At 38.5% G+C, this 19378-nt stretch overlaps 1 protein-coding gene across 1 annotated transcript in view; it reads left to right on the top strand.

Annotated features, from left to right (window-relative positions):
* The first annotated feature begins 3498 nt into the window (after window positions 1-3498).
* LOC129330341 (vitellogenin-1-like) overlaps window positions 3499-19378 on the top strand; it is a 57122-nt gene continuing 41242 nt past the window's right edge. Inside the window, exons 1-10 of the mRNA XM_054980373.1 lie at window positions 3499-3538; window positions 4449-4600; window positions 6733-6993; window positions 10778-10939; window positions 12284-12435; window positions 13685-13826; window positions 13941-14095; window positions 14204-14369; window positions 16526-16651; window positions 18239-18451. Of these exons, the coding sequence (XP_054836348.1) occupies window positions 3499-3538; window positions 4449-4600; window positions 6733-6993; window positions 10778-10939; window positions 12284-12435; window positions 13685-13826; window positions 13941-14095; window positions 14204-14369; window positions 16526-16651; window positions 18239-18451 (1569 nt within the window). The remainder of the gene's footprint in view (window positions 3539-4448; window positions 4601-6732; window positions 6994-10777; window positions 10940-12283; window positions 12436-13684; window positions 13827-13940; window positions 14096-14203; window positions 14370-16525; window positions 16652-18238; window positions 18452-19378) is intronic.

The raw sequence follows: 19378 nt of genomic DNA on the forward strand, positions 1-19378 counted from the left end.
ATAACCTTCATTCTTTCTGTAGCTAGGTGACACACAGTACAAGCACATGAAATAATATCATTATGGAGGAGGGACAACTGCTTGGCCGGGGGGGCGGGGGGCAGTAAGGAGGCTCTCAAGGGTTTCAGAAAACTACCATGGGGAATTATCCTTCATATTGTTAATGAACCAACTTCTGGGAAGATTTCTTCTTTCTCTGTCTGCATTTCCTGTTCAGTTTACAAGTCATTTTTTATGTTTCAGAATTTCCAGAAAATATCCTTCCTTCTTCCCCATTTATGATCTTAGAGCAGCAAACTAGGAAGATGGACCTGTTTCATGTAACATCAACTCTTTCCTAATGCAATTACATTTTTTAAATGTAAAAAAAATCAATGTAAAGGAGCATCTGGAAATCCACAGTCTCTAACTCTGTTCTGTAGGACTATGTTGAAGTAATTCTGGATTATGTACTACTCAAAAAATATTAGTGAAAAACATGAATTCTAAAAACGTTTTGTGTTTTCCTAAGGAATATTAAGCCATTAATATGGAAACAGATACAATTCCTGAGACAGTCTGTGGGCATATGCTATATATATTATTATTTATACTTATGTTGTGATTTAGATTTGTCTGTTTGACCTGACTGGCGCCACAGTCTGCCAACACAATGATACATCTATCTATCCATTTTTTAATCCCACCCCTCCTCTAAGAAGCTCAGGGGTGGTTCCCCTCCCCCCATTTATCCTCAGAACAACCCTGTGAGGTAGATTAGAGCATGTAACTTGTCCAGCTGAGCTCCATGGCTGCAAGGGAATTTGAACTCGGACCTCCCCAGATCCTACTTCAGCTCTTTAAAAGCAACACTTCTTTGGTTCTCAACCACCTTGGATCACAGCTGAAGTATAAATCATCTTAGGTGGATCTCTTAAAGATCCACTTGCTTGATCATACAAAAAAAAAAAGCCTGAACAAGGCCTAGCTTTCCCTGCCTTGTCTTGCACATGGTTGATGCAAAAAAATCCAACCAGGGCAGACTGATTTCTTATCTGTCTTGCAGTGGCTGAGATACAGAGACTTGCCATCCTGAAACAGGCATTCATACAAGATCAACTGGTTGACCTCCATTCTCCTGATTACATCATCTGTTAACAGTGATAATATAGGCAGCACCTAGGGTTGCCAGGTACCCTTACTCTCTTGGTGGACCTGGCACATTCCTTTCCTTCTTTCTCGTGGGCATGCTTTATGCATGTGTGCTCCCGGGGTGGCATGATGACATCATTTCCAGGAGGGACATCATTGCACAGGCCCCAGAAACACTCCTGGGCTTTGTGCTGGGCTGATATGGGCCCCCAAATAAGCCAAATTGGCCCAGCACAGAGCCCAGGAGTGCTCCTGTCCTAGGGCCTGCACAATGGTGTCCCTCCTGGGAGTGACTTCATCGCACTGCACCAGGAGCATGTCCCACAAGGTCTATTCTTGTACTTTTCACCTTGCTGGCCAGGTGAGTGGTGGCAGGGAGGAGAAGGCTGGGAACGGGGGATCCCTCACCCTCACCGGGGGATCAGCAATCCTAGTGGCACCAAACATTTAACTTGGAATTGGACCATCATTAAGTTACAGGGAAACCTGATCTGATGTCAGGCTACTAGAAAAAGGCAATTCAAAGAAATGTTAGTAGTATGGAAAAGCAAGTGATCTCCTTCCTTGCTAGCAAACATGGAATAAGGAGAGCAAACGCTGTTAGCTGGGATTATAAAAGGGCTAACTTAATTTACTTTTACATCATGGGATCTGCATTGCCAAGGCACCAACCAATTCTGTACCTAGTCACAGTGCATTTCATTGATATGATGCAGAAGAATCAGGCCTCCTCTATCTGCCAGGCCCAGATTTTATGAGCAAAGACACCCTGGCTCCAAGCCCTGAGTCGTCAACTGTGTGTGGCTCAGTCTGCTCCTTGCCAAGCATTTTATTGCTCAAGGGAGGTGTGCCATGCCCCCTAGCTGCAAGGTCTATGGGCTGGGAATAATGACATCTCTCAGGTCTGAGGATTTCCTCTTCATCCTACTAACTGATGCCACAAGATGTTTGCCTAAACTATTCCTGTGTACCATTCAATTAACTATACCCTGTTTGCTGGCCTTCTTTCCACACATAGAGATGGCTATACACAGTGTTCATCTGTGCCTGTCTAACCAATGTTAATGGCTGCTGGTCTGTCTGGATCTTCATCAGGTCGCACATGAGCATTTTTGCAAAGGCTCATCAGAGCCATAGCTTTCCAGCCCCCAGGCATAATTTAATTATCAGACCAAACTATGACCAGGGGGGGGACAATCACATTCACCTATTCACAGGTGCAAAAGCACCTACAAGACAGAAATAAATGAAATTCTACCACTATAGCTACTATGCTGCCACAAAGCCCCTTAGTGTGGCACTTGAGTGGGTGGCAGATAGCAGCAAAGCCAATCTGAGGCTCAGTTAACAAAGGATCACCTCTACTAAATATTTTTAAGCACAAGATGAGTTTCCAAGGGTACAATTACTCAACATATGAAATGTGAGTTGGCCGTGGGAAGCAGGCTATTCATTCTGCTGCTTATTCCACATATCTGGCAGGGGATACATGGAACTGGCAGCAGGACAAAAAGCCTACCTCTATGGCCATTTTTTCTAGTGAAAGCATGACGGGGGGGAACCATTGAAGCCCCTTCTGCTGCCAAGCCATGCTGCATTCTGGAGATGATTTGGGCTCTCCCCACCCCACTGTTTTAAAGGTGAATCCCAGGTCACACATGAAATGTGAGTTGGGTTGGGGCTTCCCCCAACCCAACTGGCATTGCACACTCTGAGCAATGAGATCCTAGGATTTTCCCAGTCATGTGAACATGCATGATATTTCTGTTGAACTCTGCAAGGAGAGGAGGAGTGCAGCAGAACACGAGGGCAGGAGAGAGAGAGAATAGAAAGAAAGTGGGACTGGGTGGTGAAAAGGGGGGAGACTGACTATAAAACTGGCATTCAGAATGTCAGGTCCCTGGAACACTTGCAAATAATATGACTTTTGTGCATAGATACTGAGACAGTTCTGCTATGTTTTCATATTGTTCACTGATATTTTCCCTGCCATGCCTTCACTGAGAATAATCTGGGTAACACAACCTCACTCTTCTTTTTCCTTTAGTTGTTTTTTTCCTGTTTTGTTAAGCCACAGGACTTAGGTATTATATTAATTCATTTATTGTAACTATAATTTACAAGAGTGTCAAGATTTTTCTTTCTTTTTTTCTTTATTCTTTTCTTTTTATAAAATGTATACTGGACTATAGCCAGCAAGTGGTATTGATGCAACAGTGTGTTTTTTTTTCCAATGAGTGTTTGGGTTTTGATTGATCAATACTAAAATGTGCTTGTTCATCAAAATGATTTCCAAGCCAATCATGTGACTCAATATGCCTCTCTATATAAGAGAGACCAATACACGGAGTTTTTACCTTTTCCATCATGAAGGTCTTCATCCTCGTATTGATGTTAACCCTTGTGGGTAAGTATCACTTCTTTATCCAGCACAAGAATATGCTGGAAAAAACTCAGAGACTTTTCAAAAGAAATTTAGAATAGTCCAGTTCCTGATTCTTTGCTCTCAAGTGGCAGGGATGTGGCAGCAGTAGTCTGAGCAAGGTCCTAGATTTTTTTGGAATCTCTAGGTAAATGATTTCAGGAAGCATGTGTCCAGGAGAGCTCCTTCTCTGCTTGAGATATTGGAGTGTTGCTGCTAATCAAAGTATTAAGATAGATTGACCAATGATATGGTGCATTATAAGGCAACCATATGTTCATATATAATTCTTTATAATTTAATGGAGAATATTTGAAAGAAATGGCATGATCAAAACCATATTGAAAAATAATCTCTACCTATATTGTGGTTATGTTTGTCCAAAATACGAATTAAGGGCTCCAAACACATTATTGTAACAAGATTTTAAGCTGCATTCAGTTGGAGGAAATGAGGTAGGATAGAAATGTTTAAATTAATTAACAGAAATATCTTATTTTTTATCTTACAGGTTGCCAGCATCTTAATTATCGTAAGTATCATCTCATGCCACTTTTAATGATTTTCTTCAGAAATAAAACCAATGTAAACAAATGTATATTCATTTGTAATGTTCTGTTATGGTTTTAGTTACACTTAATAAAATATTTAGGTGGGTAGCCATATTGGTCTGCAGTAGAACATTAACAATGCAATCCTATGGTGAGTTACTCCAGTCTAAGCCCATTGAAGTCAATGAACTTAGACTGGAGTAACTCTCCATAGGATTGCATTGTAAGAGTATAAGCAAAAATCTTGTTGGTCTCTAAGGTTCCACTGGACTTGAATCCTGCTGTTAATAGAATATTTTATATATAGTGCCTATAACACTTGTTTGTTTTGGGGTTTTTTTTAGAACCTGGTTTTAGTCCAAACAAATGTTACACATATAAATATGAACTGGAGCAACTGACTGGGGTTCCATCAAGATGGCTTTCAAGTGCTGGAATAAAACTTGGATGCAAAGTAGACATCTGTGGTGTTAGTCCAGGAGTTTATCGTATTCAGGTATGAAAAAAAACCCAATTTAAAAGCTGAAATTACCTTTCTTTATGACGTTTTCAGGACTTGGGAAAATAATTAAGTTTTATTTTGCTAACTCATGTAGAATGTAACTAACACTATTTTTTACGCAATGACCTAAATTCTATTTCAGACTTTACCAGGTAATTCTCATGTCAAGCCAACTTCAGGTTTCAAGGATTTGTTCTGCTTTGTGATCAGGGGAGGACATTACAATAAAATTTCAAATGCACAATAATGTATTGATGGATCAGTTCAATTATTCCCAGACTATAGCGCCTGAAATAAACTAATCAAGCAATTTTTGTAACTAGTAAACAAATAGTAATATTTTTATAGAAGCTGCATACCATGGCATATTTGCAATAATTAATTTCATGCAACTATCTCTTTAACTGCAGGAGTGCAAATGTCATTTTATGCTCCATTTTGGAGGTTCTGAGCTTTCTGCTGGCATTTAAAAATCTTTTATAAAAAAGCAAAAGATGCGGGTTTTCCTTAGCACCTAGAAACAACAAGTTATGCAGGCCTGCAAAGGTTGCTGACTCTGGGTTATAAAATCCCTGGAGATGTCAAGGTACTACCAGGGAGGCAGCAGGTTTGGAGTGTGGAGGAACCACGGCCATAGACGACACCCTCCAAATTAGCCATTTTTTCCAGGGGACTTGATGTGTGAAGAATTCTGGAAGAATTCCAAGCCCCACCTGGAAGCTGGCAATCCTATTTAGACTGAAGGCAGAATATAAAAACTAGGCCTGCAAAGTGTTCACTGTGTTCCAGAGCAGACCCATCTTTACAACAGAAGCTTCAGGCAAGAGTAATATCCCATCAGCCTTGCTCCTGCCTGTTTCATCTGTCACACATACTTGCTTCTACTACCACCTCTAGGGAAGGATAACAAATGCACCTGCTGCAGCTGAAGGTTGGCGAAAGGGAGACACTCAAGCACCAGGTGGTGTGAGGCTCTATTTAATTTTCCCAGCTAGTGCAGGAGAAGGAGAAGGCAGCTGCAACAGTTCCAAGTGAGAGAGCATGGGCAGGTCTGTTTTGGTTTGCTGGTAAGCATGCCTGTCTGATCAGGGGTCTCAGAATTTACAGCAGGAGTTTTATCTTCTGGCTTACAGTTCCTGAACTTAAACTAATTCCAGAAAGTCTGTTGTAGCAAAAATAATCAGGAATCATGTGGAATGTAACACAATTTCAGTTCTCTTTGTGGTACTGGGCTCCTCCTCCCCTGCCGCCTCTTATTCCAGTGTTTTTGCTTACTTCTTCAGATAAAAGAGAAAGGTGCAATGGAGAGTGGTTTATTTGATTTTATAGATCTATAAGTTCAAATAAACTACTGTCCATTGTACTTTGTTCCTTTTTCTCCTTATTGGTCCTTACTGGTGCGGCTCCTTTTCTTCCTTCCTTCTTCAGATGTAACTGGTTCAGACAAGACTGCATATAAAAAGATTGCATAAGGAGAATCCACTCATTGCATCTGAATAAGTGGGCTTTAGTCCATGAAAGTTCATTCTAGAATAAAAGTTGGTTAGTCTTTAAGATGCCACAAGATTAATGTTTATTTATGAACTGAAATTCATGGTTTTCTATGACTTCCTCTCCTGTTCCACATACAGTAGTTTACTTACTCTGAAATGGATGCTAAAAATAATTAGAAAATTGCGTGCTATAATTTTACATTTCAATTTAAGATGACTAAGGAATCAGGATACATCCACACATCACTGGATATTGTACTGCATCAATCATTCACAACTGGATCTTCCTGTGTAGTCAAATCAATCCAGTTTTGAATTTTTATTGCAGCAGAATAGCCAGTGTTGCAGCTCCAACTGGAAGAATGTGTGATAGTTCAAATGCTGGGGATTTAGAGCACCTAAGGGATAACTAAGAGAGGGCAAGTCTTGCAAACTCAAGCTCAAGCAAGCTTTTATTGGCATATATAAAAATATAAGATTTTAAATACAGAAATGAGTTCATACAGAATGAGATTAAAATTACAGATAGGAACAGGGCAGCAGTACAGCAAAATCAGTATAGAATATTATTTGACAGGGCGTCTTTGCTACTGATTTAGGAAATTTACCTTTTGCCTTTTGTGTGTGTGACAGATGTACTCTGTCGAGGTATTTGAATACAACAGCAACTCTCCTGGACCTGAACTCCACTTCATTCCATCACCCAAACTGACAAAGTCAATAGCAGCAAAGATCGAAAACAAGGTTGTTGCATTTCAGCACAAAAATGGGCGTGTTGGAAAGTTCATGGCTCCTGCTGACTACTCAGTTGATGGTCTTAATGTCCACAAAGGAGTTGTGGGTATCTTTCAACTCTCCGTAAAAGATAAACAGTCTGGATATACTCTACAAGAGGTGAGCTCTTAATTTCAGTTCTCTTTGTGGTACTGGGATCTCCCTCCCCTGCCACTTCTTATTCTGGGACAAACTATTGCAAATGATATGTTTTATTTATAAGCATCACTTTTATTTATTTATTATCAAATTTATTGTCCGCTCTCCCCGCAAGCACGTCTTGTGTCAGGCAGGAATTGCCAGTGGCAATACCAAGGCTTGATGCACTAGGGAGGTTATTTGGACAGTAGCAAATCTCAAATTAACTTTGCTGGATCAGATACCTTAGGCTGGAATTCTTTTGATTCTTACCTGCTACTGACATCTGTAGGACAATTTCAGATTGTAGCCTTTGAAAGGAAGTTATATATTTAGGAAACAATCCAGTGTAGTTATGTCAGTCCCAATGAAATCAAAGGAGGTTTAGAAAGACTAACTTTGTACTAGATTAAGGGTTCAGTACTTTCATGCTTCTTTTCTAAAATGCTCAAAGCACTTCATGTATAATATCTTAATAATCCTTTCAGTAACATTGTGAAGTAGACCAGTTTCTCACACCATTACAGGATAAAATTGAAAGATAGTGGCTTTCCCAAGGCAATCAGGGAATTCGGGGCTGAGATTTCAGCCAGTGCGTAACAGAGTTGATGCCATTATTAATCACTATGCAGCATCAAGTAGATCAAAACAAGGGAATGGGATAACTATGGACAATGAAGAGGTCAAACTAAAGCCTCTCATCAGTTCAGATGAGATTTGAATTCAAGTAATCAATGGGAGTGAAGGAAGAACTCATTGTCTCTACATACAGTAGGGAAACAAGAAATATTTTGTCCTTACGTTTTCCCTAGATTCTACTAAATACTCGAATAGGGCCATCCTAAACAGAGTGACACCCTTCAAAGTCATCTGACATCAGGGAGCTCAAAATGATGTAACTCTGTCTAGAATGGCACTGATAAAGGCCCAGGGATGAATGTTAATTTAAGAGCCCCAGTAATTTTCACTGTCAATTGCATCTTTAAAAAAAAAATTAATTTAATATTTTCATAAACCACTTATATTTGACATCAGAACTGAATACAGTGGTATGTTAAAATTTTAGCAGATTGACTACTGAAGTACTGATCTCCTGTAAATAGGATCTTCCCATTGTTCAGTGGATTAGGAAAAACCTAAAGATAGTGGAATTTGTTTTTGTTTTTAAATAACACTACCTATAGGATCTAGAGCTGAGCTAGTAAGCCTTCCTCATTGACAAGGATAATGGCTCATTCACTCCTTCTGGTAATGTTATTAGCTGAAGTTCTGGTTTCTCTTTGGCCACAGGAAAAATCAGGAGACATTAAATGCTATATGCAAATTCAGTTTGTAGATCAAACAGAATAATAAGTGCCAGTTGCTCCACTGATGTAAATGACCCAGTAACCCAAACTACTAGATTTACTCTTGGTCCTTGGGCTTTCATATTTATAAGCCGCCCAGTACCACTGCCTTGGAAAGGATCTAGTTTTTTGAAATACTGAACGTGTACATCATAGTATTACAATAAGTGTGAGGTCCAGGGAAATTACCCCTATTGTTTCCTCCTTTACAATGGCCTCTTCTCCCATCACCTCTCAGCTGTAAGTGGAAAGAAGTGAGGATATTTGGAAGCAAAGGAAACAGCACAACAAAAACAGATTGTTCTGAGAAGTAAGGAACACTGATAAGTTATATGTATCTTGCCCATATGCACCGTATGAAGGTTATTCTGTGTGGTTCTTGAGCTAGGCCCTGATATTGAACTTTCTTATCATGATTCAAGCAAGTTTAACATCCAATCATTACTAATCTGGTCCTAAATTATTCCTGAGTATCCACTTTTGAAATCATATAGAGTTGGAAAGAAATAATAATACTGATTTTTAAACATACAAGTTGCAACAAAATAAATCATAGGGGCTAAAATTGTTTTGGAGGTAGGTTACAAGGTAGGGTGTTTCAGGAGGAGAGCAGAGCACTGAATTATGAAAGAACATTGTAATTTGCCTTGTACTGATATCCTGACTACAGACAGCAATTAATTTTATTTTCAGCCATATATTTACATTGATTAAACCAACTCTGATTCAGATGTTGATATTTGAAAAGGTTTGGAATTATTTTAGCTAGAAATTCAGAATGCTTGATTTAATTTCTAAAAACAAATATTTTAATATAGTAGTATTTGATTTAGGAAATTGGCCCCTTTGTTATATTATATTGAGGCCTAGCATCTGCAATATATTATGCCTACTTTTAAATTTATTCTAATTTTTTTTTCATCTGTAGTTGCCTTTAGCAGGCAACTTTAGAGACTATCATATTTTGACACCTGTAAGCTGATCCAAAGTAAAGTAAGGTAGTTTTCAAGCTATCAAAATTAGATCATTTGAACTTTCTTCCGATGGAGTCGGAACTGGGAAGAGATCGGTGCTATAGCCGCATGTAATTTACATGCAGAAGGTTCAGTCCTTGCCATTTTCAGTTAAAAGATGGCAGATAGTAGCAGGCTTTCTTTTCAAAAGATCCTAGAAAGATGCAACCAGTCAAGGTAGTCAGTGCTGAGATAGAAGGATCAATGGTATAGCCTGATATATACACCAGCTAGGTTCAAGGCTCTATTCCCACTCTGTACAGCTTTGATTATTGTTTGTACTGTACAACATTGGCATTACCCATTTCATGGCTAATCAAATAGTTCAAACAAGAACTGACAACACAATGCCTATTAAATTGCTTCCCGTCTTCATCTGTGCAACATCCATAGTTCCACCTGTTCAATTCACCCACAGGTAGCTTGCTTAGAGAAGGGGAGAATTTTGAATGGCTAGAGGAGGCATGTGTGATTAGCCCAACTACCATGATGAAAGTGTCACTTCAATTGCAACATACACACCCTCACATTTAATGTCAGATAAGTGCAAATCAGCTCCTTAGCTAATAAACATTCTGAAGCATATGGAGGACTCCAGACATGAGTCACCTTGAAAAACAAAGATTAAATTAAGTAGAAACTCTAATACAGTGATTGCATTTGCGATAAATACAAATTCATATTATATTGTAGATCTGAATGAAATCTGCTTATACAAGGAAGAAGATGGCTAATGCTGCTGAGTTATTGCTAATAATTATTATACCTAATTATTGCTTCTTTTACAGCATGGCTGTTTGCACACTGCTTACCGGCCATGGAAAATCGCACCAAGCTCCCAGAACAACAGAGTCTTCCTGGCGCGATTTTGTGCAAGAACTACTGTTCTCATGTGAAATCGCACTAGGAAGATGCTGTCACTCTGGGAGCTTGGTGTGATGTTCCGTGGCCGGTAAGCAGTGTGAAAAGAGCCCATGTCTGCTCATCTCTTATTCTGAGGCTTCTAACAGAAGAATGTGTGAGCTGTAGATTAGACATAATGGGATTTTAAGGAGCAAAGTGCCAGCCATAACTCAGAAATCTTTTTCTTTTGAGGTTTTATTCTGACTGATCAACTTATTTCACCACGTTTATAGTAAAATTTTCAAATTATGCTTCATATGTAATGAGCCCTAATTGGAACTGAATAAGGAACTTCTCACTGAGCCAAGCTGTGATTCCACTGAATTCCACAGGGGTTTTGTTAGTGTTCTTTCAATTGAAGCTGGTGTTGGAGTCTTTGACAAGAAATCTAAGTAAGGAAAAGAAGAAAATGGAGAGGTTGATTTTTAAAAATGCATTAAAGTGAAATTTTAGGTAATTCCTATATACAAAGGGTCTTTATTTATTTATCTATTTATTTTGCAGGCTGGTACTGGAGGTATTTGCAACACAACATATGTTATTGAAGAAACCAACAAAGCAAACCAAATGAAAGTGATGAAAGCCAAGAATTTAAATGACTGTCTGATAAAAGTGGAAAAACTTGTTGGTGCTATGCATGTTACTCCATGCAAGGAATGCAAAGAGGTAAGTAAAGTGGTAGGGGAGCCAGGAAGTAGCTGGTAAGCAACAGGAGTTGGGGGGTGGGTGGGACAGGGAGTGTTTTCAGAACATCACTTCTGGGGAAAATGCAAATTTGATAGCACTGCTCTAGTAGCCACTAGAAACTCTATGTTAATGCTGTCACACGGATAGCAATTTTTAATTAATTTTCTTCTATTGTTAGGTGGAGCAGTGTAGAAAAGTGGAGGTTGCTAGTGGCAGGTCTCCCACCACAGCAGGAGAACTGTGAACCATCTAAAGTGAATGTGTAGTTATCATATAAACATTGTAAATTTGATCTGTAGTACCATGAAGTCCAATTTACACATGCAAGAAGATGCATAACCACTTGTTTGCAAAAAATGCATTAATATTGACTTATTAAAAAGACTAATAACAAATGTGGGGGTTATTCTCTGGGGTTTATAAACAATATCTAGGACTTAGCATAACCTGAGACTATTTTATTGATAGCCAGGTTGTAAGCAATCCAAGCTAGACTTGGATTGGGAGCAGAGAAGAGGAAAAGGTAGTTTTGGTTTTCCTGATTAAACCTTTCTGTAGTTTTACAGGCCAGGAAGCAACAATGGTAATGAGCTGCCACCTAATCAATGAAAAGGTGGGGTTGCTGAATAAATCTCAAGTAGCTTGAGAGCACACCCCTAACACATAGGATATCTACTTTAGGCCTAATTTCTGGTTCAGGGCTGGTTACTGTTTGCAGCTGCTCAGGAGCTGTTCCACATAAGAAGCCTGTTGTGTAAAGGGGTTTTCCACATGGTTTCCTTTACCACGCCAGTGCAAACTATCAGTTTCTGTGGAATATAATCATATGTAAAAATTGTCTGAAGAATGTAGATAGCCACCTATGTTGATTATATAAATTATATAAATGGCATTAAATTCAATAGTTCTTACTTTCTTTTAGGACTGAAATATAAAGAAGTGCAGACACCAAGGTTTCTCCTTTCAAATAATTTGAATATGTTGCATTTTATTTATAAATATCCATAGGACCCTAGTTTCTTAAATAAGTAGAACCAAATTCACTTCAGACTGGGCTGTCGTGGCTGTTTACCCTTCTAAGCCCCCGGCACATTCTTGTTTGCCCACCATTATTCTTTCAAGATAGTTCCAGTGGCAGCATTGGCCCATTGAATTTTGATAGTGCTTGGCTAGATACGCCAATGAGAGATTTGATGATATCAACTAATGCAACATGAAATAGATGAAGTCCATAAAATCATATTTAATGATTTTATAAAATCATATTTAATTTATAAAATCATATTTAATATTTATTTTCTTTTTTCTTTTTTCATCATGAAGAGAAACAAAAATTCTCAAGGTACCATTACATCTAGCTACTATATCAAACCTACACAAGAGGAAGCTGTAGTTGAGCAAGCATATGTTATGGAAATCCATCAGTTCACACCATTTAATGAGAAAGACGGAGGACGTATCCTAATGCAGGCCAGGTATATAACCACTGTATAACTGGTCTAATGTTACAAATAGTTTAATTTATCACTTTGCAATCTTAAATAATCTAGACAAATTCTCTAACCAAGACTAACCCTCAACATATACAGTATCATGTTTGCCAGTATTTCTTTTCATAAACCCATACATTATCTTAGAAAGCCATGGTTAGCCATAAATCTGAAACATGTACAATATTCAAACCCAGGGCTTTTTTTCTGGGAAAAGAGGTGGTGGAACTCAGTGGGTTGTCCTCGGAGAAAATGGTCACATGGCTGGTGGCCCCGCCCCCTGATCTCCAGACAGAGGGGAGTTTAGATTGCCCTCTGCACAGCAGCATGGAGGGCAATCTAAACTCTCCTCTGTCTGGAGATCAGGGGGCGGGGCCACCAGCCATGTGACCATTTTCAAGAGGTTCCGGAACTCCGTTCCACTGCATTCCAGCTGAAAAAAGCCCTATTCAAACCTCTGCTAGCAGACGTTGCCAGTTTCTGATTGATTTATTTCAGAACAATATTATCTGATAAATATCTTTAAAAGCAAAAACAAACACAATTTGAAGTAAAGAACTGTGTGCTATTATGCATTAATCTGAAGTGTGGAAACCATCTGAAAAGGATACAGTCTCTGAGTTTACAGCAAGCTGGATATGAGTTTCAAATACAAATACCAATCCAATATAATTATGAGATTTATAAGAAATGTTTATATACAGACTATTAATGCTCTAGATTGCATTCATGTATGAGATATATAGATATAAATAATTATGGCAATACGAGGGGGATGTATTGATATGAAAGATGATATATCAAGAGAACATTTTTTGTAATTATCAGTGATGCAGGGATGAAATTAAAATAACTTATTTTAATTATATGAACTAACATTATAAATGTTCAGTTTATGATTGACAATTATAGTTGTTTCAAAGTTCAACAAATATTCTTGTTTCGTGGCCCAAAGGTCAGAGATAGCCAGTGTAGGGTACGGTAGGAAAAGGGACAGGGAGACCCACATTCATATCCCTACCTAGCCATCTAACTCTTTGAGTAGCCTTGAGCCAGTCACTCTTTCTCAGCCTACTCTGACTCACATGGGAAAGCCGTATATGCTGCCAAGAGTTCCTTGGAGGAAGCAGATCACCTGGTGTAGTCAGCCAGTGGCAGGTGGAAATAAAAAGACACAGAAAGCACTTTCTGTATTTATTACTTGCTTTAATGTAACTGAGTTTTCTCATTGCAGCCAAAAACTTGAGTTGATCAAAGTGGAGGAACGCAGGCCAGAAGAGCTTCCAGCTAACCTCAAGGATTCCGGGACACTTGCAGTCCATTTTAGCGATGAATCACAGCAACGTTCCACTCCTGTCAAGCAACTTGAACACCAGGTAAGATCTGAACCTAGAAATGCAAATGGAACTCTGATACTATGTCAGTATACTTTGTCCATGGCATGGACTAATGTCAGACATGTTCTTTGTGTTAAAAATACTTTCTAACAGATTGTGGATGACATGCAATATCTGGCAGAGCATACCCATGAAAAGATTTCCAGTGACTGTACAAAGAAATTCCAGCAGCTTGTCCAACTTATGCACAAAGCAAATTATGAACTTTATGACTCAGTATATAGAAGGTGCTCCCAGCCATCGTGCAGGTAAAAGAACACAGGAAGTCCTTTTACCACAGAAAGAAACATTAACTAAACCAGGTCTATATTAAACAAGTGGTGACTCAGACATGACTATTGTTCCTTTTCTTATAGGCGCATTTTTTGGGATGTAGCTGCTTCTGCTGATAACCCCCAAGCAATTCGATTCCTAAAACACAAGTTTGAACAGAAAGAAATCTCCAACTTTGAAGCAGCACAGGCAGTGCTCATAAGCTTTCATTACAGCAGCCCATCTCTTGAATTTATAGAAGAAGCTAAGGTAAAATATACTTTTTATATTTTAGATGGTGGTATTGGCATTCCTTAAATTGGCTTTTTTTGACATGACAATTAAAGTTACAAATTTCAATAAAAAATTGTTCACAGTTGCAGGAGAAAAGGGGGGCTCTGTACATGAGAGCTAAACAGGAGGGGAGATAATATGTATTAAATTCTTCCTTTGTTCCACTGATGGAAAAGGAGAGAGAGGCGATCCTGCTTTAACTCCCTCAGTTCAGCCCATGGAACTGAATGACTTTAAGTCTGCAATGGTTCCCTGCTCTCCAGCAATGCCTTTTGGGAGGTCACAGGGCAAAGGGAAATCAGACAAAGATGAGCTTCACTCAGCAGAACATTGGTAGGGTCTAACCCAATATTGCTAACTACAAAGAGGGAATCCCCATGTTAAGTTAATGTAATTTATGGGCATGTGACAAAGAGATATAAGCCACATACTGAGAAAAGTGTGTTTTCTTTATGAAAACATGGTGGGAACAATTGTTTTCTCACACAGATGTCAATAAAAACACTGACTGAATTCAAGAGAATTGTATCCGCCTAGTGATCGGAGAAAAAGAATGAAGGTGATAGAGAAATCAGGCTTTTTTTCCTGGGAGACTTTTTTCCTACACTCTTTAAATTCCCAGGTGTATCTGCCCAAGCCTGTATGGTCTTTTAATTTGGTAACAAAGAGAATGCCTTAAAAAATGTCATCGTCAAATGTGTTACAATGCCCCCCCCCCCACATGAAGGCCACAGGGGAAAATGCTTTAAGGCCTGAGCCAAGCATCTGCTTGGGCATCTGATTCTGGGCACAAAGCAAGGAAGTGTGTAACTAAGCAATAGTCTTCTGTGTAAAACACAAGTGCAATCTCATACAAGATTGCTGTTAAATATTACTAAAAGAGAAAAAACTGCACCAAAAAAAGGAACAGAATTACTTACTTTTTTATCCATTTGGATTTATTAGAATTATCATGAAGAGTATCAATACTATTCCTAAAATTAAAAACATCTCAATAACTCCACTTCCCACTTAACTTTTAGGCCTTCCATGCCCTCCAGAAGTTCTATTCAAGCCCCAGAAAGTCACCAGATAAAAAATCCAAAAAGAGATATTTCACAAATCATGCTGACTCTTTTAAAACTGTAAACCCTCCTATCATGGTAGCAAGATCATCTCTCCACACTCCTAGATCCATAGGCACATCGTAAATGACATCAGATGTTGGATTTGGGTAGCCACAATTCAGCTGCCAATTAATAATTGAATTGAGAAGGGTATGTGAATGCACCAACTTGTTTCCTTTGTTCAAGAGGCAGAATCAGATGGAGGAAATCAAATCACACACACACATGTACATCAATTTGAACTGCCTGCCTTGTTGGGTTTTGAAATGTAATTAGGTATTATCATAATGGCAGTGACCTTGTGAAGCCAGACAAGAAGTTAACAAAAATCATAGTCAATAAATGACTGTAATTGTTGCTATACTTAACTTTTGCACTAGAGGACATGAAACCCATTTTGAAGACAGGGAGACCTGTCTTATAGTTTGCAGTAGTCGCGGCATTTGAAATGCGGTATGTGGCATGGACCTTATTTGCCTTTAATCCAATTTATTAAAGTAACTCTATCATTCTAAACTGTTCCATTTGTCAAATCTTGTAGACATTTTTGCATCTTGAGAACTTGGGTAGTTAACAGTACAGTCCTATATGCATAGTTAGCCCTTAGATCTAAAAGAACTTGGACTGTAGTAACACTACGTAGGACTGTACTGTAAGTGACTATACTTTCCCTGGTTCAGATCTTGTGTCTTCCATGAATGTATGAATTTGGGGCTTTAAATAAGCCATTCGCTCTCTGCTGTCCATCTACAATATGGGAATAATGCTGACTTACTTTATAGGGTTATTATAAAAACTGCGAGTACATATGAAGTTCCCTGAAAACTAGTCTAAACCATTCTTCTAATACTAAGTATTGTTATTATATTTTCTCAGCTTTTATTATGGTGTTATATCTACACACGTGCAGATTAGCTTTACATTCTTGAAACAAATTCCAATTCTGGAAATCAAATTTTATTTATATGTGTGTTTATTTTTTTCTTTGATGCTAATTGTAGCAATGACCAACTTTTCTCTCCACAGCTCCTCGTGAGAGTGGTTCATAAACACCCACATACCTTCCTTTTCAAAACTGCCTTGCTTGCCTATGCATCACTGTGCCAGAAATACTGTACTGCCTTAAATATCTGTCCTGAATCAGTTCTCCAGGTATACCACAATTTCATCTAAAATCCACTGTTTTACTCCTGTTTATAAAATCCGAATTTTGAGATTTAATAGGAAGATAGCAGGTCAATAGTTCTCAACACTTTCTATGGCTTTTTGTTTTGTTTTATTTTATTGTCTAACCAGCTTCAAATTTCTGTCTACAATTGGTTCATTAATTGATGTGGACAATTGTATGAAATTTCTGTAAAGCAATTTATTAATATTATTATAATCTCTTTGAAAACCCTTTATATTTAATAATATTTGCTGCTCACTGAAAAAATATTTGCTGTTTGTTGATAACATAAGTCCAGTAGACTATTTCATGTACTGGGGGGGGGGGTTGTTCCTATCAATTTCTCCCTCCCATTTCACATTTCTGACTCCCACCCCCACCCCACCCCCGGAATAGCATTTGAGAGGGCATTTGGGCTGCAGATAGGCAAGGAGACGATAGTTATACAGCATGAACACAAATCTGTTTGGTCCATAGAAACCATCAGTGAGATTCAAGCCAGTGAAGTGATAACGCAGTATTGTGTTTTCTTATGTACAAGAGATACATAAGGCAGCAACTGGAAGAAAGGGGCAACCATCAACTGACTTTCCTGTTAGGCTCCTGTGTTGGCAAGCTGTAGGAAGCCCTTCTGGATCACCTTCATGGTCTTTCCCTCAGCTTTTACTGAGGCCCCATTCCTTTCACAGATCTCCAGTACAGAAGATGGCCATCTTTGGCAGTGTCACATCATATCAGCTTGGCAATATTTGCTTTTGGCTGGACTGATCATGTTTTGGAGCACCCACCTACCGCTTCTCTCAAATTTTGTTTTAAAAAAATTATACCCAGGATGAAGACTGTTAAATGAAACAGCTGTAAAGGAGGCATTAGTGCATATAAAAATTATAAAAGAAGCAGATACTTATTAATATTTAGATTTTACAAAACTAGGTTGGATCCTATGACTTCTTTCTGTTCTTTAAGAAGCCTTGTTACTACAGGGGAAGTGTCTTCCATCAAGGCAAAATTCCCTCGTCCAGATCAGAACAAAGTCATAAAATACAACCCACTGATTTCAAGGTGGCATTGATTTCCCATTAAGACATCGAGATGCTACATCACCTGCTGAGTGATATCACCAAACATATATTTGGGAGACATATATTAGTTATGAAAATATGCAGTTAAGTGATATAATATAGACTTCCTTTCTTTCCAAATATAAAAAGATCCACTATGTGGATTTATGTCTCATACACTCACGGCCTTGTTTGTAAACGGCTATATCATATATTTTAAGGATGACTAGTGCAGTGATTAAGAGTAATGGATTTACAGAAAGCCATGTACATACTAGCATAATTAGTAGAATAAGAAAGCATAAGGGGTGCCAGAACATATGCACATATTTGTGACCACCTTCAAGAGGAACCAGAGCACATCTTTCTATCCATATTTCACACTCATCTCTAATCTCCATACTACTGTTTGTGGTTAATAAAACCTGGATGTACACAAACATTTTTGGTTTGGGGTCCTGGACTGCCAGTCCCACTGTGATGATGGTTAACTCATTCTTCTTTTTATAGCCCGTGAATGAGTTTGCAACTGAAGTGTTAAGCAATCCAGATGATGAAAATATTGTCCTGCTTCTGCGAACATATGCAAATCTGCAACACCGATCTGTCTTAAAAACCTTCATGAAGTTCATGCCAGGGTTTGCAACTTCAGATTTCTCACTCCGAGTTCGGCATACCGCTCTGCTGTGCCTAAAAAGTTTTGCCAAGAAAGACCCTGCATGGGTAAGAAAAGCAAAATATTTTGTGTGTGTCGATGCATTATGTAAGTGTTAGACATAATTCTCGACCATGATAATAAAAGTTTTTTTTTTTACAAACAGTAGTAGCATTAGGATAGAAGAGATTGGGAAGCAACTTTTCAGGTACTCTTGCACCCAGCTTTCACTCTGCTGGTGTGATGGCCCATGGTATGACAGAAATACATTTGAAACCACTGTTTGTATTCTACAAAACCTACAAAGTCCTTTCCTCCCATTGCATCTCAATAAAAAATCCCCAGATGTTTTTCCAAGTAGTTATAGGACCTTTATGAAAAGCACAGAGGGAACTAGCCTCCTTTGTCCACCGACCAGTGCCTTTCTATGATCAGAAGCAAATTCAGGATATATCTGAGATATATTACTCATTTTAGAGCTCAAGGTCATGTGTAATGCTAGAGTTCTATGAGTGGAATTCTGGTGTAAATCACCTGTGAAAGAACCAAAGGGGGCTTGAAACCATAGCTCTGGAGAAGGGCTTTCTGCATGCTGTTTTACTGGTAAGAAATGCCCCCCTTCCCTGTATTTAGCTCTGGTAGGGGAAATACAGGGCTTAAAACCGCCATGGGAGATTTCTGATTAGGAAATCTAGATACTATTTGGCACTTCTTTACTGACTGCAAGAAGCATGTACTCATCAGAGATAAATGGATCTCAGTACACATCCAGTACACAAAGTAGCCGCAAAGCTTTTAGCAGATACAGACCAGAGTGTAACTCTCACTGTGGCAAAAATTTTATCTATGGTTTTTAATGGCTTTCTCTTTTAGCAACATATTTTATATTTTGTAATTAATACCTGGCTATTTGATCAGCTATTTTATTGAATTGTATTATTCTGTACTTTAAATTATTGAACCTGTCTTGCTTATGACTTGTTGGTCTATGAGCA

Source organism: Eublepharis macularius, chromosome 5 (genome assembly GCF_028583425.1).
Source record: "Eublepharis macularius isolate TG4126 chromosome 5, MPM_Emac_v1.0, whole genome shotgun sequence".
NCBI lineage: Eukaryota > Metazoa > Chordata > Lepidosauria > Squamata > Eublepharidae > Eublepharis > Eublepharis macularius.